The 22,721-nt window shown below is 39.3% G+C and overlaps 1 protein-coding gene across 1 annotated transcript in view; it reads left to right on the top strand.

Moving 5' to 3' along the window:
- Window positions 1-3,134: 3,134 nt before the first annotated feature.
- LAMA2 (laminin subunit alpha 2) overlaps window positions 3,135-22,721 on the top strand; it is a 377,271-nt gene continuing 357,684 nt past the window's right edge. Inside the window, exon 1 of the mRNA XM_055714667.1 lies at window positions 3,135-3,320. Within this exon, the coding sequence (XP_055570642.1) occupies window positions 3,242-3,320 (79 nt within the window). The 5' untranslated portion in view covers window positions 3,135-3,241. The remainder of the gene's footprint in view (window positions 3,321-22,721) is intronic.

Genomic DNA, 22,721 nt, shown 5'->3' with positions numbered 1-22,721 from the left:
ATTGGAGAAACCTTATTAGTACCTCCCTGCATTTAAGGAGCAGGTGCTGCATTTAAGCTCAAGCCCTAACCCTCAGTCTCTGCCTGTGCTACACTGCAGCTATGCCAGTGCCTCACTCTGCACTTCACTGATCCTACCTTGATTTCCAGACTTGACTTTTTGGCTTGACCTCAGATCTGCTTCCTCACTATGAACCTGCCTGGAGATCTGGACTCTTGGCTGATCTTGGTTATCATTCCCAGACCTGCTCTTCCTGGATTCGAGTGCTGTGGGATCAAGCCCCATGGGGTAAGGCCACTGCCCTGCCTACCTTGGTGTTGTCTTAATCTTCCAATCTGCCTCCCCTTTAAAAGCAGCCCCCTCTTGCTGCTTCTTGACACAGCTCAGCATTTTATAGTGTGAAATTATTTCCTGTGGCTCAGATGTGAAAAATGTTGTTGATGTAGCAAGTCAATAGGTTATCCTAGCATATCTTGCTTCTCTGTGTCCCCAAACTATTAAAGTTTGTAACTCTGGTGTACAGTTACAGAGATGTCACTGTTGGCTCTGACTGGTGATTACGTACCTGGGTGTGACAACAGTGCAGATGAACTGACACTCGGCTGAGTTCTTATAACGCCATGTCACATTAAACGCCATACAGGCTCAACAGCAGGAAAAGCCAATCTGAAGAAAAGGTCAGGTAAATAACATGTGTTGCATTTAATGTTGGTGTAATATTGGTATCTGGGGAAGCAGGGACCCCTACAACAATCTGCTGTTGATCTTAACAATTCACAAGTCATCGAGATATTTTGCAGATACCTAAAAAAGAGGAAAACATACTGGGGCAGGCACTGAAAAAGTACTAGCTTTTGGTTTTGAGACTAACAGCAACCCGAGAAGCTGCAAAGGCAAGAAAGGCTGGTACACAGAAAAAAATAGCACTGACAAGAGTTTGACTCATCTTTGGATATCAATAAAAAGGCTGTTAAGATAGTTTTGAAAATAAATTCAAAACTAATGCATTTGAGTCCCGGTATGTGATGAATCCATATCTGAGCCTACTACCTAGGATCTGATGAGAACTTCTTTACGTAAAGCAGCAGGGGATCCCACTTTCAGGTCTCGCTTTCAGTTTCTACAGTCTGCTTCTGGAGTATTACCTGAAACTCATGTGTAGTGCTTGCAGCTTTTGGAGCCCTGGAGAGAATTTCTCCAGCTGGGGGAGTATGCAACTCATCCTAGTATGACTTTTAGGCAGCAGCTGCCACTAAGCTTGACCTAATTCAACCAATAAATGTGTTTTTAGAATCAAACCAGTGTAGAAGTAGTCAAATCCCTACCCATAAAACTGGCACTGAATTCTCCAAGTTGCAGGCATATACTTGGGGTGAAGTGGTTTTATTTTGTTTGTTGTACTTAACAATTCACTAGCTTATTCCTCTTGCATATATACACAATCCCTTGCAGTCAAAATTTTTGCACAAAGGCAATTGCAGAGGAAGAAGCAGCCAGGAGAAATCAGTGACTGTTACTGCTTGTATGGAAACACTTTATTGACTAAATAGTGATAGTGATAAAACTGTGGATAGTATCATAAACACGGTCTCCTCCTCTGTTCCGCACAGCTTGCTGACTGTGTATATTTCCACAACAAAGCAAATAGTTGACAGGATGAAAACCATTGAGATGAACCCTGAACTTGGGTTTCCCAGCAAGAAGTGCAGAAGGCCACTACATCATCTCTTGGCAAGAGGGCTGGAGTATTTTCCATTGACTTACACATGGCAAATGGCCGAGCCGTATAAGGGCGTTATTGTTGCTGCCCTGTACTGGGGGAGCAGTTTCTAGAAGGCTGCGGAAGCAATGGGCATCCACGAACAGGAATCCCCGCAGCAGAGCCCAGGCCATTCAGGGTGAAACCTCAAAAGTGAGCAGTCACTGTGAAGAGAAAGGAGTCTACTCAGGGCGGGACAACAGCGAGAGAAACAAGCAGGCTGTGTTGCTGGATGTAACAGCCTATTATACGCAAAATGCCGCCCTCATTGAATTTGGGTTTGGAGTAACAGACAAATGTACCAACAGAAAATGCTGCGGTTTGAGAGCTGAAATAGACAAATGTGTCAAACTCAGGCTTGTGCATACTTACCCCCAGCCTTGCTGAATGTCGGCTTCAGCAAGCAAAGATGTATTCGTGCACATAGATACTGAAGTGTGTTGGGAAGTACATATAATTGCTTGACCTCTATGTAAAACACAAAGGACGTTCAGTTTGAAGCAGGGTGTGACAAGATCTGTGAAGACACACGGGGTGACCATGCAAGTCAGAAACGGGCTGTCAGCACAATCGTATTTGTGTGCCTTTGTGGAGACACACTGTCAGTTCAGCCCAGCTCCCTTTTTCTAAGTCTATTTTGTACTTTTTCAGTATGCTTACCTGCAGGTTGGAAGCCTTGCTGTTCGCTTCCTTCCATTATCAAAATCGTTTTTTATTGACTTTTAGAAAAGTAATTTGATTTCTGTAGGAAAACCGTGCAATGGATTGTAATCAGCATTTTATTTTAATGCAACGTTATTTTTTCCGTTATGCAGTAATATGGATTTTTCCCTGTCATATGTGGCTGGCGCTGACATACTGCTGCCGGACACAGCAGGAAAGATGTATTTGGCTTATTTGCAGTTCCAGTTTCCCGAATGCCTACCCAGCTTGGGTTTTTTCCCCCTCCCTTCACAGCATCGGTATTTTTCTCTCCCTCAGGTCACCTGATAACATTTCGGCTTTGAGTTGCCAGGAAGGGCGCGGGGAGGCCCCGCGTTGCCCGCCGCTGCCCGGGGAGCCGGCCCGGCCGCCCGCGCAGGTGCCGGTGACCGGCGGCCCCGCGGCCCCCCGGGAGCGGCCGTTCGGCGGGCACGTGCCGCCCGCCTCGCGCGGCGCCTCATCCGACGGGCGCACGCTCGACCGGGCCGCGGTTAGCGCCGCGGGGAGCCTGCGGCAGCCGCCGTCCCCCGCTTCGGCCGAGCCGCCGGCTTCCTTCCCCCGGGGCGCACCGGCCCCGCTGGCTGTCGCGCCTCGGCTGCCCTCGGAGCCGCGGCCCGGCGCGGCGGGGCGGAGAGCGGCGGGGCGGGGGGGGGGCGGCAGGGGTGTGTCCTGCTCCCTGCCCGGGGCACCGGGGTCTCGTCTCCTCTCTCGGGCGACGGCGGCTCACTCGCCTGGCCGGCCCGGGGCGGGACGAGCCGGCAGCTCTGCTGCCCTGGAGCCATGGCACGGGAAAGTTTGCCGCTCCTCCTGCTCCTGGCGGCGCTTGGCAGCCGAGGCCAGCCGCCGCCGCCGCAAAGAGGTACGGGGGAGCGGGGAGACCGTGCCCCACTCACCCCGGCCGGGGCTGCGGGGGACGTAGAGGGGGAGGCGGCTTTACGCCGGCTCGGGGGTCCTTGTGGCGACGGGAGGGTCGAGCGGACGGGGACCGAGCGTGACAAGCAGCTGCCAGCCTGTAGAGGGGACTCGGCTGGGGAGCGCTGCCGGGACACCGCCGCTGGTACACCGGCCGGCCCGAGCGGGCTCGGCGGCGCCGGCAGCGCAGCCCTGGCTCGGGGCAGCGGGCTCCCGGGCTGCCGCGCCACCGCCGCCCCGCCCCGGGGCAGGGCCGCCCGGCTGCGCGGGGTACCGGGCGGGGAGCTGCGCTGCGCCCCCGGTACGCGCTCTCTCCCGCTCCATCTTCCCCGCAGACTCTCTCACGCAGCCGTTTATTAAGAGACAAAGGCATGAGCGTGGCCGATGAGCTCCGTTTTGGCCGAACGCGGAAGGGCAAATGATACTTGCTGTAGTTCAGGGCCGACCGGACAAGTTTTGGTCCCCGAGGCGTCACACGGTCTGTACAGGCTAATCTGGTGACAGCCCCTCGCCCCGCGTTGCGTCCGTCTGCTGGCATCCCTGTGATTAGGGGAGGCTTGGTGGGCTGTATTGACACAAATGCGGGCTGCTTGGGCTGCTTTTACTTAAGGTGACAAGTTGATGCAGTTATCCAGTAACAAAGCCTTTCTCGGTGTTAAAAACTATCCACGACTGGAATGGGAACACAATCAATTGTATCTGGCACGAATAGTCAATGTCTTACGCGTGCAGTCACCTTCCATACAGTGTTCAGGTGTGTTGACACTAAAGGTTTTTTTGTTTGCTTATTTTCTCAATTAGTGTTACATGGAAAGATGAAAAAGGGTGATGTACGGCTGTGGTAGAAATAAACTTTACTAGATTTATCAGCTCTCACAGGAAATCTTTAAAACTGCTCTTCAGCTCGCAGTATTCTTTCTGGTGCCTGCATTTGCTGCTCTTTACATTTTTAGCCTTGCTAAAAACAATTCAGTAAGGAGATACCACGGGTGTGTTAAAATAAAACTAATTAAAGCCACTGTGGAATAACAGCTAGCTTGTTTGACCTTGATGTCACACTGTGGACTGAACCGTGGATTTGGAATTCTTAGAGTTTAGGGTTTACTTTGGAAAACATGATCGTTGTCATTTTGTGAAAAAAGTGTCTCAAGCAGCTGACTCCTTAATACTAATTTTACTGTGTGAGGATAAACGACAGTTGATCAAGTATCTGTAGATTAAAAACTCACACAGACTGTGTTTAGATGATGACTTATTGGTAAACATTGAAGACAGATTTTAAAAGTAGAGCATTTAAGATATAATACATCATGCATTTTCCTCCTGCTTCCCCCCCCCCTTTCTTTTTTCCCCTGTCAGCTAACGGATTTTTCAGCTAGAAAAATAGTGATTTGGCATTTCTTTTAATATTCTCTGTCTCTCACTCATGCACATGTGTGCACATGGAGACACTTTTGGAGAATGTCCTTTTCTGTATGCAGTATCTTGGGGTTTTTAACCTCTGCAGTGAAAGGATATGATCATTATTTTCTTTTTAAATTAGTAGTGGGTGTCTTGGGCGTTCATCTGCTGCATCGTTGGTAATTATAACTGAGTTCTGGTAATTCAGTGAGGAGCACTAGGCCTTTTAATTAAATGTTAATAATGTGATGATGGGACCTTCCAAACCTCACAGTTGAATTCAAGAGCTGACCGGGCTGCCAAATTTTTAAGCATTTACTGCCTTCTGAATTTCTTTCTAAGATGTTACAGCTGCTAGGAGGTGCTAGCACTATGTAGATATCACTGTGTTGCCCAGGCAAAGAGGTAATGAACTCCGCTTTACTGCAAAAAGTTTGAGAAGTCTGACTTCACTGAAGTCCTGGGGGATTTTTAACGTGTACAAGAATGTTACTAGAGCCATGGTTTATACCTTTAGACTTACAACTTTTGTTTTTCCACTTAATAGTTATTGGGTAACAACTATAACGTTGGATGGTAAGTATTGCTCTCTTAATTGTTAGCACCAGTCGGATGTCTGTGGAGAAAATTATGTAACAGAGCTGCAATGCTTTGAAAAACAGTGTTTGAGACAACACAATGAATTCCCATGTTGTTTTTTAGAACAGAACAGTTCAAGAACATTTTGCACCTCAAAGATGAGAACAGTCTGTAATTCTGGGGAATTTTTTTGGTTTTGGTTGTTTGGTTTGTTTTTTTTTTTAAGTATATTTATTTATTTATTTTTAAGTTGGTAGAAGATTTACTGTGGTCAGAAACCTGGAGTTAATTTTAATATTTTTTTTCCCCAGCCACACATGTTCTGTGGTTTGAACACTAAGTAGTCCTGTAGAGTTTCTCATAAAATGGAAGAATCAGAACCAGAAAGGCATGTACATTCTATAACAGTGTTTCTTAAAGCATAACTTGTTGTTAAGGCAAACTTACAGAAGTGTTGTATGTTCCTTTTGAATCTTGAACTTTGGTTCATCCTCTTTCCTGTTGAGTGTGAGAGAACCAAAATAGTAGTAGCTTAGAAAAGAATAAAAAACTTGCTTTTGATGTGGAAAAATTAATCCTTTTATAGAAAAGTCTTCATGGGAGAGAACTGAAACTATGTATCTGTGAAAGGTGTGAATAGTCAGGACAGGGCTAATACACTGTGCTGTAACTTGATCGGTGGTGTCAGCTGCTGACCATCAGTGGAGATAACTCATGGAGTACAGGTGTTTTGTGCCATTTCACAAATCGGAAGTGTAAGTTGACTCAAAGAAGTGATGTACATAGAATACTTATAAAGTCAGATTTATCACGCAAAGGAGAAGTCCGGGGTGAAGGTCAGCCTATTGTTAGCAGCATGTGACTGGTGCCATTCTGTTAGGCAGTAGATGGTGGCAGGTTGGTCCATATTTCTAAGTCTTTAGGTGTAAGTTTTTACAATGAGTTTTCAGACTTTAGTTCAAAACTGGTTTCTCGTGGGTTATCTCGTGGAAATGAGGGGTTACAAGATTCCTTCCCACATATGTAGATGTGTGCATATGAGAGAGAAGGATAATGGGACATAATTTAATATTTCACATATTAAGATTGAAGAATGTTGTGTGGACTTAGATTCTCTTTCTGGAGACAAAAAACTCAGATGCTTTGTTAATGTAATGCAGTAAAGTAAAAGTTGTCTCCTATGTCTTTAGAAGGACCTCTTTGGAGTAAGGTCTGCTTTCAAAAATGACTAACGCCCCCAGCTGTAATCTTGATATAGAGAGCATTTCCATCGTGGTTAATGGCATTTGATCATTAAAAACATTCTGCTGACTTTATTTGGAGGATAGTGCATGTAAATGATTTAGTCTGCTTTCCCCAGAGAACAAGGCTTGGGTGATTGCTCTGTTTATTAGCTTGTTCACACCTAAATAAATCTTGAAGCTGTTGTCCAATACCAAGCAAATTTGAAAGCAATGTAGAAATCTTTAAGATAATCACTGAATCAGCAGCTATTTGGTAGGAAGAGCCCCAAAGTACTTTGTCTTCTGTGAGAGGAAAGGTAGAAATGAGCCATTATCTAATCCATTCATTCTGGTTAGTCAACTTATATAGGGCTCTGGCTTCAAGAGTGTGAAGGAGAAAATGTCCATTGTGGAGGGTAAGCGTCCTGCAATGGGTAAAAATCTGTGTTTTTTTTTTTTTTTAAATGGGATCTTTAATCCAATTTCAGGATTTTAGAACAAGTAACAAGCCTTGCTCAATGAAGGTGTACTACATATAGTACATTTTATGTATAACCTTTTTACATTCATTCTATAGTACATTCTATATGCTACTAAATGTTTTTGCAGGTAAACCTTTTGTGATATGGAAATTAGTTTGTTTTTTTTTTTATTATTGTTTTAAAATTGTGTATATACAAGACGGATACTGATCGGTTCTGAAAGCTCTCTTCGGAATATTTAGTGGTGCCTGATCAGTAGGGATTAACTAGCCCCAAAATTTTGGGAGATGCTGCTCTCATAAATATTGTGATTGCTTGTAACTTTTTACTTCAGAGTTGTTGTCTGCATTATTTTCTTGTGGCTTAATAACAGGTTGGAAAAAAGTGAAAGCAGGAGGTATTAATATATGTTTCAGGTTTAGCATATGGGAAAGGAAAATACAGTAATTAGGGCCCACCTAAGGTATTAGAAGTAGGTAGAGGTGCCCAGACTGACTGGAGACATGACTTTGTGTGTTCCTCTGTGTACATGCTTTAACTTCAACTAACCACAGCCAAACTGAATGAGGTAGGTCTTGTGCAACAATGTGTGAATTTCTCCAAGCAACAAATAAAAACATAAGGTGCACTCTATGTTTATCCCTCCTTATTACCAATTTTTGCTTCTACAAGTTTTTTACAGGACTCTTGCTTATTAGGCTTGAGATACTAAAGTCAGAACAGTGGTTCTTTAACCTGTTCCAAAAATCTGCTTTAAAATAATACAGCAAACAATCATTTTTGATTAATTCAGGCTGGAGGAAGGAATCCACCCACACATGTTCTAATTTCTTATCCAGCTACTTGGACTGTCAGTTTTTGGAGACTGTAGTATTTTGGAATAAGAAGCAGCATGAATTCCTACTGCAGGATTGCTTTTTGGTTTTGTCCTTCCCGTTTGTTTCTCCTGAAGTAAGTCCAGACACCTTGTATTTGTACATCAGTAATAGGACACAAATACATGCAAATGTGAACTAGTGTGCGTACATGATTATCTCCTTTTCTTTCCCACCTTTTTTCTTAGATGATAAGTCTTTAATTACTGGATATTTTTCTCCTGAATGAGAGTTCTGTCTAGCATATTTGAGAGCTCATATGTCACACACTAGCAACTCAGGCCATGCTATCAAGACCAAATCTTGCTTACAGATATAAAATGCAGACAAATACGCTATGTTTGCTGAACTTTATATTGACTGTATCTGTGTCTTTGAAACAAGAAAGGGAATTCCTTGATGTTTGCCAATAAAGCTGGTTCATGAACTCGGTCCTGCTGATGATTATCTTATTTATTCTGTTGTACCAACTACTGTAGTTGATAGACAATTTGTAGTTCTTGCTTTTCCACAGTTTTGATGTTTTCCTCGATCTGAAAATGTAGATAAGAGGTACTGAAGACAATAGGAATGATTTTTGATCATTTCTATACCATGGATAAGGTAGAGATTAGAACTTTCTTCTTTTTTTCTTAAAAAATATATATATTTATGATTTATTTTGATTAGAAACATGATGATTTCCAGAAAAAGTAACTTAATTTGTGTGATTTTTGTTCCAAGAAATAACAAATATCTCTCAGGGCTCTTGCGAAACTCAAAAACAAATAGCTGTTACTACTCTCAATTTTTTCAGCAGTTTCGTCTCCATTAGTTACACCTCAGTATCACAAGGATTTTCCTAGTACTCTGCTCCCTGCCAGATTCCTCTAGCAGACATTATCAAACCTTGTAATAACATTAGACTGTAAAGCAGCTGTAGCAGTATTCTGCCAGGGAACTCTTGTGAAACCTCAAGAAGAATAATGAACATTCCTGCAGAGTGGATTATCCAAATACCATTACAATGCCTTGTTCTGTCCCTGCTGACGTGTGTCTACTATTGTCATAATATTAATGGATTTGGGATGTAATAAAAAAGAAAATTACCAAAAAAGTGAACAAAATAGGATTTTAAAAAATTACTTTTATAGCTCTATCAATTTTGTTTTAATGGCAGATTTCTGTATCTTGTCATTCTTCACCTACCCCAATGAGTGGGAACAGTTTTTGAGGTCAGCTAGAAAGAATCAGAAGAATTTTTCTTCAGAAAATTATGGAAAATGCCTCTAACTACTGTATATTTCCCACTGCTGTGGGAAAATTCCCAATCAAAGCTGGGGGTTGGCAATCAGGAGCTTAGAGATGCAAGAAAAAGAAATCAGAGGCACTGTTTTTCTGTACACTTACAGTGAGAGTGAGAGTAGATTTAGGATTTAATTTGCTTTTTTGTATATACACCAGCTTCTCAGATGAACCCTGTGAGTTTTAGATGCCACTTTCACTCAGGCTGCCTTTAGGTTTTGATGGAAGGTGCTCAACATGACAATGTATTCCTCTGTTTATGCTGTCTGCTCAACAGCCTGTAGTCCTGTTCCACAGAAATATCTGGATAATCTCTATTATAGGGAAATGCATTATATGTTATTAACTTTCCTGCAGTATATCCTGCACTGAGAATGCAGAATTACTGCTATACATTTGTTGCTGAATAACTTTCAGGCTGGGAGAAAGAATAAATAAATAGCATTATTTGTACATATTTCTGTGTTTCTAAATATGTATGATAAAATATTATGTTACACTGATACCTGTTCTGTTCATTTTCTAAACCCATTTGCAGTGGTAGGTAGTATGAGTAGTCTGGATTCCTCTGAAAGCTAGAAACCTTTACAAAACAAGAAGACACCTATGCCTTTTAAAGAATGCAAAGTAACATCAATAAAACATACAGGGCTTTTAAATTTGATATTTGGAACCATCAGGAATAGAACACGTATGTTTGTGCAAATCCCAGAACTGGTGATTTGAGTGTGATGCAGTTGCATGTCTCTAGTTGGGTGAATTATTTATGCGTTTTTTGTAGCAGCAACAAAAAGATGATTGCAGAGCATCAGGGGTATACTTCATGTGTTGAACCTTGAGCCAACATTGGCACTACTGAATTTGTTAATATTACCTGAAAAAATAAATTCATGGTACCATTTCATCCCGGTGAATAATTTTTTAGTCACCTTTTACAACAATTGCAGAAGACCCTCCATTGTGAATATAAGAATTCCCATATGCAGTACGTAGCATAAACCCGAGTCCATGTCTCATTGGCTTTTGATTTTGGTATGGTTGGAGAATATTTTCTATTAATAATTTCTTTTTGAAGAAGAATGATCCCTCACACAAAAAGGTTTTCTTTACCTTTACCTTCTTTACCACACATTTAATTGAAAATATATTTGTAATATGCACACTGAATTCTTCTCTTGAGCACAGTGTCTCTCTACAGCTGGGCACAGCCTTCAAAATTAGTTCCATTGTGTTAAGGTTGTGTATTGTGTGGGTTTAGGGTCTGTGTAAATGTGCTTCTCCCTCCCAGCTGCTTTTGCTATGCTTATAGGATAAATATGGCAAATATTTTCTAAATTCAGAGTCAGTGGGAAGCTTTTACATGCATACCCTATAATTGTTGATTATGCATGCAGCTTCAGTTTCCTCCCCCAGCTGTAGCTTTGACATGGAGAATAAGGCAGTCATTTGCCAGCAAAATTAATCGTTAAATGTTTCTATCAACTTCATAGCTTGTGAACTGGAGGGGAACATGCATTGAGCCTGCTTACCATACTGGTAGGAGTTATTTAGAAGTAACTTTGAAGCTCATAGTTTAATTGGTGAAAGAACTTTTGTGTCATAGAGAAGAGATGGGGAAAACAATAAGAACAACAACAATAATCATCATCATCATTAAGAGCTTGCGTCAGTTCTGGGGGAAATTAGACACTGTCGCAGAAGAATAAAGTGGAACTCGGGTTGTTACACTGAGTAGTTGGTCTCTTCATTGAAGATTCACCTTATTCTTTGGTCAATATTGTTACTCTCATTATTTCACTTCTGCCTACCCTTCTTAGATGATGATACCTGAAGGGATCAATGGATGCAGCTGTGTTCTACTGTATTGGTTCTTCCTCATAATAACATATTTGTGGCTCTTTGTACAGTACTTTGCTTTTACTTACAATATCTTTTTGTCCCAAAGTATCTATTTAAAACTAATGTGATTCAGAGGTGGTGATAGGTTCTTATGCAACTACTTTGCCTTCACCTGTTGTCTTTCATCTTGACTAAGTCCCATAATATAACTCAAAATAGTAAAATTACATCTGTGCCACTAGTAAGAGAGAGATCAGTGCTTGGTTTAGTATGTTACTTTGGATGGTTAGTAAAACTGTGGATAGCTCTTTGCACAGCGTTTGTGTGTATTTTTCATGTTTTTTATTTTAGTCATTTGTGTCTTTTAATGTGAACACGTGGCTTACTGATACATGTACAGTTTGACAGTGCTCATCTTAAAAGCATTGCCTGAGGAACAAAGGTACTTTTGAGGGCGAAATGTTTTGGAGAGAAAGCTGTTTGACTGTAAGAATTAAAATAAAAATAGTTGGATATTGTGCAGGATTACTGCTAATAAATTATTATTTTTGTTTCAGGAATTAACCTTTGCTGATATTAAGCTTTGTCTTTGTATTCTAGGCACTTTAGGATTAAAATAGAACTGTCATATATACAGAAGGTGATATGGTTCTGGATCACATGTATAAAGTAGTTAAAGAGAAAAACTGTGGTGATGAGCAAACTAATGAAAGACATACAATAATTGCTGATTGTGTTTAGCATTATAGAAGACACAGACAGCTAATGCCCTCCGGGACTTGATCTAAACGTCAGATACAGGAGGACAGAAGCGCTGATTTGTTAAGTTATCAATTCAGCGTATAGGTTTTGTTGTTGGCATGAAAATGTTTGTGGAACCAGCTTAGATATAGATTTGTTAAGGCTGGTGAGTTGTATCTGCTCAGTAGCTCTAGGGGAAACAGGTATTTGAATCGGAGATTTATGCAAGGATGTAAAGAACTTTGTGTGAAAGTGCTGATAAAGTAATGACATTTACGTAACATTGTTGAAGAGGTTTCATGAACAGCCTCATTAGAGGGCAAATAGAAGCTGGCAAATACAATGCTAACATTTAAAAAGGCCTCATGTGACAAACTTGTAACTATAGTTTTAGAATCAAACACAGTTGCAGACATTATAAAGAACAGAATTAGTAAATACATGGATAAATATGTTGTGCTGTCAAAAGCCAGAGTGGCTTTTGTATATTATATGAATAAAGCTACAAAGAATTTGTACTAGACATAGTAAGAAGGGCTATTATATTGGACTTGGGTTTTCAGAAGAGCATTTGAGAATATGCCTGAGTATCTTAAACTATATTATCATAGAAAAAAAGGAACAGACTACTATTTATGGAAGAATTCACAAAGGTTTTGACAAGGTCTATGCCTGGCTGTGACAGAATTAAACTTAAATTGAATTGATAGATATGAACATTAGTTATATTGGAAGCTATTTAGTAATTTGTTGTAATACTAGTAGTGCTCTGCAGAGCCTCTTTCTTCAATTAACTTGAGAAAACGCAACATTCAGTTAAACAGGGTGCAGCCAGTTTCATGTGGCTTAGTTATTAAAGATCCAGTAAGTAGCAAGTGTTTTGCCTTATATAACTGTAAGCTGCTATGAGTCCTCAGGACCTCCAGTTCTACAGATGGTCATTTATAGACCATTACTTTTCATGTGAATCTCTCCATCTCAGTGGAAGATGACGTAATTTGTAGGCATTCTGCTTCAAAAATTTGTAGCTGAAATGTAGATTGTGCTTGTAATCTACCGTTCTGTGCATTTGTGGAATAAAGCCACAGTGTTATGGTTTAATCCTGGTCGGCAGCCAAGCACCACACAGCTGCTCGCTCACTCCCCGCTTGCTGAGAGGGATGGGGAGGAGAATTGCAGAGAAATGTAAAACTCAAGGCTGAGATAAGAATAATTTAATAGGTAAAGCAAAAGCCATGCATGTTAGCAAAGCAAAACAGGGAATTCATTCACCACTTCCCATGGGCAGGCAGGTGTTCGGCCATCCCCAGGAAGGCAGGGCTCTGTCATGTGTAACGGTTACTCAGGAAAACAAATGCCGTAATGCCAGATGTACCTCCCTTCCTTCTTCCCCCAGTTTATATGCTCAGCATGACGTCATATGGTATGGAATACCTCTTTGGCTAGTTCAGGTCAGCTGTCCTGGCCATGTCCCCTCCCAATTCCCCGTTCCCCTCCAGCCCTCTCACCCATAGGTCCCAAGAAACTGAAAAGTCCTTGATTTAGTATAAATATCACCCAGCAACAGCTAAAAACATGGGTGTCCAACAGCATTGTTCTCACATCAAATCCAAAACACAGCACTGCACCAGCTACTAAGAAGAAAATTAACTTTCTCCCAGCTGAAACCAGGACAACCTGGTTGCACATTTCTCATGCAAGAAATTCTCATTGTCTCACTTTTCCTTAATTTTAGTTGTAAATATTTTCATAGGAAGACCTATGCCTGGATGCATGAACAATCACAGCACAGAAATTCCACTGCACAGGCAGTTTGAATAAGTTAGTTAGGAAAAGTAAGGCTTAACAGAGTTTGCAGAGTGAAAACCCTTACTGTAACATGTGTAATGTAGACTTTAACTACTACCTCTCTTCCTCTGTTATTACCAGTCTTTATTTACGTTTACGTGTTGTTGTTATGACAATGGAGAGTTTTCTTCCCGGTACCTGTTGCATGGGCTATCGGTTTTGTGCAGATGAAGCTGTAGTAGTGTGTGCCTATGATGACTTGGCAGTCCACCAGGGTCAAATGTGACTGGAGGAGCATTTATACACAGGTGCATGACTTTGAACACGGTGTGTGAAGGCCACTGGTTTAGAGTCTTCTTGTCCCATGGAGTGGAGTTGTTTCTAGGATTTAAAAGGAATTTTGGCTGCACAGTATGAAAATAAATATTTCCAATTAATTGAAAATCCATTGATGAATTAATCCACTAATTGCTCTAAGTACCTCTGTAATAGAACATTTAGTTTCAAAGTGAGTCAACATTATTAAGACAATCTAGAATGAGATGAAATTACTCTGCTCAATCTGTTTCATAAACTCCAGTAATTATTAAATTTCATGTTAAAAGGCCATTATATTCTGCACATCAGACCTTTAAATAACTTCTGGAATTAGTTTAAAAATGTAGCATTTCCTTACAGTATGTTCCTGTGAAATTATTTTCTAGAAGTGAAACAGAATTTACACATTCCCTGCTAAACCAAATCCACAGAGAGTCCAAGGAAATAATTTTCTCTTATTCAATATGTGGTTTTCCTTTATGGCTCTTAGTTGAAATATCTGAGTAAAATACCTAATATTGTGTGATGTGTACTCATTTTAGAGTGAAAGTTAGGTTTATTTGAAGTTAGAGTGAAATTCTTATTGACTTCCCTGTGGCAGGAATTTAATTTCCAGTCCTTATAAAGGGAGCATACAACACAGAACAACATTTTGTGCTGTTCTGCTGAGCATATGTATGTATAAGCAGTTTACTTCTACAGTGGCTGGAAGAACAAGGGGAGCAGAGGGTCCCAGAGCTGTCAGAATGGGTAGTTAAACTGAAGCATTAGCTATAGCTGAAATAGTGGGGAGTGAGTGCTACAGAGAGCTATTAGGAGCAGTTGGTGGTGTTCCCTGTTTAAATGAGGCTTTGTTTCCGTCTCTGCATCGCCTCCCTTGACCTATACTTAGGTACATAGCTGTACCTAAAGAGTGAATAAAAACAATTAGCTTTTAAGATAGACTAATTGTGGAAATGGCATGCAAAGGGAAGTTCTTTAAAATTATGTACAGATCCATAGTAATCTCTTCTGCTAAGAATGAAACTTTTCTGTCTCCAAGCTGAGATGTTTTCACTGTATCAGCTGGGCTGAAGAAACAGCTGTTCTAAATCTGTGAGGATCAGTTGGTATGCCATCAGATGGCACTTCTAGAATCCCACTCTTCTGTTTCATGAGTATGAATCACTCCTACATGTGCACTTAAGAGTGTATGTATGTTTTATGAAAACTTGACCAGTGGTAATTTCAAATACCAATTTTTTTTTTGAATGTGCAAATAATTTACAAAATTATGTACAAATCCTTTACAAAACCTTTATGTACAAATAATTCTTGTAGTTTTTACAAGTGCAAAGAAACTTCAGCAAGGGATTCAGCCTTTACTAGATAAAGTATCTTAAGTAAGCTCAAGGTTTTAGAGGCTTATTCTAAAAGAATTCAGATTCATTTTTATTAGCAAAGCTTATTGTATCTGGCATCTTATTTTAGATTTTAGGGTGGATTTAATGTGTGGGAGTGTATTTAGGCTTATTTGACCTAAAGAGATTTTAAGATATGATGATATTCAGCCTTAGTTTCCACTAGGAAATATAATCAGCATGAAAGAAAATGAGTATATTTGTTTTAAATAATTTACTTTAAAAAAAAATAATAGCAAACACACTCAAGCTGTTTTCTTCCTGAATATCTTTGCAGTTCTTTTTCTAAAACAAACCCTGAAATTTTAACCTACTTTAACTCTAGTTGTTAGTGGGTGTTATATCTTACCAAAATCTTATTCCATATTCTTAACTCAATTTTTGTTTCCCCAGTGTGCTGTACTATACAAATGTTTCATTACAATGCGTTGCTCTGCCTGAGTTGCAACATATACAATGTTTAGAATTACTGCATATTACTAAGCTGCATTAAAATTCTAACTGAATTAATTACCTAGGACTTTCACATTTTGGGAACAGTTTTGAGTGAATCTGTATTTTTGATTTTGGACTATGAATGTAGGCTTGAGATACAGACCATGTAGCTTAAAGCAGATGGATTGGCTGCTAGACATGGCCTAGCTGTGACAATATAGACTGATCTACTGTAAGGAGAAACGAATAAGGAGACTTTTCTGATGTACTCTGCTTTTTTAAATGGTATTTTTAAGAACATTCTAGACTACAGACAGGTCATATTTCCCACCCTTGTAAGACGCCTTTTGTGTTCCATTATTATTATTATTACTATTCCATCCCCTTTCTCTATGAATGTCTCTGCATAATTTCTATTAAATGGAAATTACTTACATCTGTCTAGAATAGATGTGTACTTGGAAGGTGAGCTAAACTGTTTTTTCCACATTCATAAATGAAGCTTCCACACTGCTATTTAGATAAGTGCATTGTGCTTTTGATATAGTGGATGTATAATGGAATATTGAATTAATTTCATTATTCTATTAACAATATTAAATCTAGTAGGTTCATGACTTCTGCCCATAGAAGAACTTATCCTTGGAAGGAAAAGATGAGATGCACACACCTTGAATAGTTTGTTTGTTGTTCAGTCCTCAGCCTGATAAAAAAGGCTCAGTAGGCCCAGAAACAGAAGTAGTGTTTCTCTTGGAAGTACAGTGTTGTCTGAGAAGAACATCTGTTTGTGTGCCAACCTCTGTCTTTCTCAGAAAAAGTGACAAGTTTCATGGCTTTTTTTTGCAAAGAAAGAGGTACTCTTATCCAGAATGTACTTCTGAAAAATAGCAACATTTCTGAAGATATGTGCTCTCTGATACTGGATGGTCTATTGTTGCATTAATTGTTTGAAATATGTCATGTGGAATTATTTGTTTTCTTAAAATTCTGTAATTGATCTGCTTGAATCATAGTGACCCAAACAGAGAGATGCTGGGGTTGGATTTCCTTCCCAGATATGAGTATTCCAGCACAATATTCCAGGAAACTCTTCTGGCTGATGCTTTTTAAACAATGCATGCTATCTTGCACAGATATGTATATTTCAAATATATCCTGTTGTTGCAGTCTTTATGAGTATGTATGGTTAGCCCCCCCCCCCCCCCCCCCCCCATGTATCAGTTGACTAGAAAAATGGCAACACAGCAAGTATGTGTTTTTAAAATGTGGTATTTGTATTAAGACAATCCTCAGTGGAGTGGAGAGGACAATGAAGCGGGCCATAGGAAATGCTGCATAAATAGAGATACTGTTTACTTAAGACTGCTGCACTTTCAGTGTTCTTATTCTACAAATGCTTACATGCTCAGTATAGGATTTTTGGAAAATACCCAATTATTGTTATTAGCGGAATGCTTTGTGTCTGCAGAGTCAGACCCTGATGCATGAAGGATGTAAAAGTTTAGTGGCCTTCTAAATCAGGTCACAGTATATTTTTTTGTCTTTGATAACAAACTCTTGCAAACTTAATATTTGAACGACATAAACAGGAAGTTATAAATGTAAATAAAGGTTAAAACCGAATGTCCTAGATTTGCATCTGGATTTTGTTAATGGTCTTAAGATGCTTCCCAGAGCAACAGTATGCCACATGGGTAATCTGATAATGTGAATCTTTCAACCTTATGCATTCTAATCTTAGTGTGGTTTCCTGTAGTATTGCTGATATGCCAGATAAAACAAGCTTGGATCCAAAATCAACCTCTGTTATAAATGGATGCTCTCTGTTATCCCTATTTGTCCTGTAATCCATGATTAAGTGTTCCCTATCACAAAAGGAAAAACCTTACTGTATTCAGTTTTGTGTGTAGGCTCGCTTCCAAATGATAAGAAATTGCAGTTTACATGACTGTTTAGTTCAAGTACAGTTAAGTATTATTTTATGCTATATTTAAGTGTAGAAATACTCTTATTCAAAGCCACATGTCAGGGTAGCTAAATGCCTTTATGTTTCTTCAATGGCAGTAAAACTTTTCACTGTGAGGATGAAATTACTGTGATTTGGCTCTCAAAATAAGATTTTTTTTTTCCATTTAGTTGAAATTATGTACCATAGATTACATTGTCTGTAGAATTAAACTCTAACAGCAAAATTTGGTATGAACAAATAAAATGATTTATTTTGCTGTCTCTGAGTGCTGAATAGAATTTATGAATAAAAATACCAAGATCTGGTCCCTTCCCTTTCGTTTGTTCTGCCTTGGCAGACTTCCATTAGAAGTTTAGATGTGAATTCAAAAATCAACATTTCACTATTACACTGAGAGAACTTTGGTGTCTTTCCGCTCTAAATTATGTAGAGTTACACAATAGTTCCCCATCTTACTTAAGGATTTTCATATTTGTAAAGAATCAGGAAAGCTTTGAGAGGATGCTTCTCTCTCTTATGCTAGAAGTGTCTTAACATATTTCTCTAACAATTCCATAAGGCATTTCAGAAGCATAACCAAAAAAAGAAAGCTACCACAAACCCCCAAGCCACTGAGACATAAAGTATTGGGGGAAGCACCTATAACCAGTTAACATAAGGCATGTAGCTTGATTAGGGAGATATTCTTTCTATCAATCATTATTATGGTTATTTTTTTTTATGCAGCACTTCAGAGTAAAAGTCTGAGGTGCTCTGATTTATCTTCTGAAGGAGACTTGCTTATATCTAAAGAGAGATTAACTGCCCCCAATTTAGGCACTTTATTTTCTTGTCTGATACCCTGATACTATTAGAAAAAAGGGCAGGTGATGAAGAAACTAATACAAGTGAATAGTGGATTGTATAATTAGTAATTGAGACCAGTACTGTATAGATAGAACGGCAAAGAAAGAATAGACATGAGAAAAGTATTGGTGAATTTACAATATATCTCTCGTGTTGAAAGACTAGACTAGGCTAGTCTCCATGGGTGAAAAATCATACTTCCTTCTGTTCTCTGGACCAAATTAATATTCAAGAATTCATAGGAGAACAAATTGGATAAGAAAAGTAAAAATACCTACTCCCTCCATCTCCTCAGCTAATCTGGAATTTGGGCCAGTGTCTTAGCAGGTAGAAAACATGGATTTAAGTCCTTGGGGCAAGTATGGATAAATTATCTGTATTGAAGCTATTCAGTTTATTTCAGCAATGTATTCCTGAAGCCTTATTATATGTGGAAGAGTGAGAAAATTCACAAATCATGTACCACTTGGTGGAGGTGATAGTAATTGAAGTCTTAGAAAGTGAAGTTGAAATGAGAACTGAAACAAGCCAGAAGCTGAGACCTACTTTTAAAATTCAAATCTTGCTTTTTTCTTTAGCACTGTCATTTTTGAGTACTATAGGATGGCCATATCTTGTTTGTAAGTTGTTTCAAGTACTGCAGGCAAATGACAGTTTATACAACACACAAAGAGATAGAACTAAAGTTTTCAGTGGTGAAACTGGTAATAGAGACCAACTGCCAATGTCTTCTATAGCCACTTTATTACACAGCTATATTCAGTGAGAGTTGAGAGACGTGTTTTTAATTTGCTTTATAGTGTAGCTTTTCTATAAAGAAACAGCATCAGTAAAATATTATTTGCAGCTGTAGTTATGGTCAGTGATACAGGTTAAAGATTGCTATTATGGAAGGAGGGGGAAGCATATTTCCAGCTCTCATCTTGAGATGTATGTAGGTTGAATTCTGGAAGTACGATTGTGGCTTTTGTAAACCCAAGGGGACATGAAAGCAGGAAACCCTTGTTCTTCTCATAGTGGAACAGTGTCAAAATGATAGTTTTCATCCTGTAATAATTTAATTTCATCTGATCTATATAATGCAGATAATTCTGTGTGGACATGAAGAAATTCAGGTCTGTAAAATATTCTGTATGCTACAGGGTTACAGTGTCAGGGGAGAGAGGATGAGAACATGGTGGCTTTGATATAGTGAGAACCACACGCTTAGGAACTCAAGATGGCAGAAAGAGATGACTTTCAAACTTTGCTGTAGGGAATTTATTGATTTATCTTTTCCCAACTACTTTAATTTCTATCTTTCTAAAAAATAAGTTAGCCCAAAAAATAATCATCTGGAACTTGGCTTCTGTATTTATAAGGCAAAGATAGTACCAAATGCCAAGCAATGATGATTTGTTCAGATTTTCTGTATTATTGTTACTAGACCAGTCTTAAGGCATCCAAATTTGCAAGAACTGGGCTATAAACCAAATCTACTAGAACACATATCACCAGTAGACAACTTTTCATGACTATTCCCATATTTTTTCCCCCTCTTCTCCCAGTGGGGAATCTTCCCTTAGTAGCTTTTTGGGAGGCTTTTTGTTTAAGATCTAATAGGTTCCTTGTAAAGACTGTGATTTTTAACCACACATGTCATGAAGCCTTCAGGGGAAAAGTGGGAAAGGGTTCAGTTCTTTTCTCAAATCTCCCAGGGCACAGGATATGATGAGAATTTTTGGAAACCTGATTTTATGTTGTAAAATGGAAATGTTGTGTACAGAAAGGAAAAAAAAAAATTGCATTTGTGTAGCATGACAAAACCTGAATCTTGCGTAAGGACCAGCTGTGATCTCCATTACCTTCAGAGAATAGGTGTGGTTTGTACTTACTACCTCACTAGATTTTTATTTGAATTGAACTTGGCTATCTTGTCACTGAACTTCAATAAACAAAATATAATGTAGCTGTTTTCCTTTGAGATTTTCTTGTACTTCCTATCTGAAGCTGAGCCAACAGGAGATTCTTTACCTCAGTAGCATCAGGCATGACAAACATCTGTTACTGGGAAGTCCGCTTATCCTTTTGAGTATCTGAATTGCAATTATGCATGACCTGGAGGTCAGTGTTGAGATCATGACCACTGCGGAGGGTTCTGTTGGTATATGTGGCCAGTGGGCTAGCACAGTTTAATGTCTTTTCAGCACACTTAAATTTTTGACATGTAGAGGTTTGAGAAAGGGCTTGAGAAGTGGGAGAGGCAGGGTTTGTGGAGCCTTTCCTTGAACTCTCCGAAGCATGTGGAACATACATAAAGTTACCTGATGAACAGAGGATTCTATGTTTGTTTTTAAGTAATGTCATTAAGGTCAGATGAACTCCAGATACTTATTTTTAAAGCTTTTTATTAGAATTTAATCCTTTTTAACTGGGTGAAAGAGCCACAGTAAAGGTTATTTAAACAAAATACCTAGGCCCTAGTGGCCATAAAGAGCAACTGATTAACTATTTGTACTCCAAAGAGTTCGGATGGCGTTTCAAGATTTTGGAGGCCTACTGAGTTTCTGGATCTGACCTTCTGATATGGTCTTATTTCTGGAATGAGGGAAGCCCTACCTTAAATATAAATTTAGTTGGGCTTACAATTTTGAAACAGGTGTGGTTTAGTTTTGCAGAGAAGAAAGATTCAGGCCTTGATGCAACAGTAATGGTCTTGCAGTCCTCAAAGCACTGTTCCACTAACGATGTTTTTGTGTTTGGCATGGAGGAAATAACAGATGAAGACAGTCTGTGTGTCTCTGTGTTGTGCTCACATCGGAAGTCACAAACTCAAAAGGATTTTATCCTTAATCCTTTGACTTGTGTTTTAATTTCTAAAAAGCTATGTTTATTTTGGCCTTGCTACTTATTTTTTTTTATACTAAAACATGAAAAGCAAATGCTGCTTGCATCTTTTTATATTCCTGTAATTTTCTGTCTCTTTTTTTCCGTAGTGTTCTTCTCTCGTCTACTATCTGAACTTAACTTGAAAATTATTCGGTATATAAATCCCATATTATATATTCGAAGATGAGGTATGGGTAATCCTAATTCTTAATTTAGGCCCAGAATGTTCACTAAGCCACGTATTTCATTCCTTGAAAACCAAACAGTGTGAAACAGGGAGACAGTAGAAGGAATTAGAATGTTTGCTGACTTCCCTGCAGATTAGGTAGTGAATTAGGGAAATTTGTCCAGATGACGCTGTAATGCGTCTGATTTCGTTTTCTGTTCTGCTGCACTCTATCAGATATAGGCCACAGCATTTTGTCAAGATACTGTCATGCAAGTTTAAGAGCTTCTTTGAATGGTGGTATCAACACAGTATAAGGAGGAGAATCTAAGTTACACAGCTCTGAATAATTTTTTCATGAAGATTCCACTTCTGAACATCTTTTAGTCACTTGGTTGAGACAGTTTTGGTCACCTATGTTACCAAGCCCCTCAAAGGTAAAAATTGACCATATACATGGAGATGAGTACTTTCTTCCTTTTCAGGAGCATTCCTGTTACTGTTTACAAGGACAAAGCTGCCTTCTCTCACCTTCTGTTGCCTTCTCTTTGTCTTTCTCTCACTGTCACTTTTTCTCCACCCCCCACCTCCTTTCTCTCTCTCTCTTTTTCTCCTCCTGTTTCCTCTTTGCTCTTCCCTTTTCTCTTTCTCTTTCTCATGTGTCTTGCATAAAATCTTGCCAGCCAAGGGCAGATCCTTTGTTGTGTAGTAGTGTAAGGGCAGATCCTTTGTTACATAGTAGTGTAAATAAAACGATTGGTCTGTGCTTAATAAACTATAAAATTTTTCTGCTCAATCTTAAGTGAAAATACAACCTAAAGAAATACAGCTAACAGAAATATTTAGTCTTCTACTCTAACACCTCAGATTCTTAATGTATAATTGGTTCTGTGCAGGTCAGACATCTTGCTTTAAGGTATCATCCCAGAGTCTCCAGCTTCAGGTCTTAGATGTAATTGAGAAGTTTGGTAAATCTATATCAGTAATCCTGGAACTTTTGGAAACTTGGTTTAGTTCATTATTCCACATCCATTTAAATGAATGTCCTTCATAGTCTAGAAGCTCCTCATATCCAAAGTCAAGGCAGTTTGGTCTGAGTTAGTCTTTGATATTTTAGTACGTCAGTCTCGTACT

This window comes from Falco cherrug, chromosome 6 (genome assembly GCF_023634085.1).
Source record: "Falco cherrug isolate bFalChe1 chromosome 6, bFalChe1.pri, whole genome shotgun sequence".
Lineage (NCBI taxonomy): Eukaryota > Metazoa > Chordata > Aves > Falconiformes > Falconidae > Falco > Falco cherrug.
Note: the sequence above shows the minus strand (reverse complement) of the source record. Positions and strands in the feature narration are given on the sequence as shown.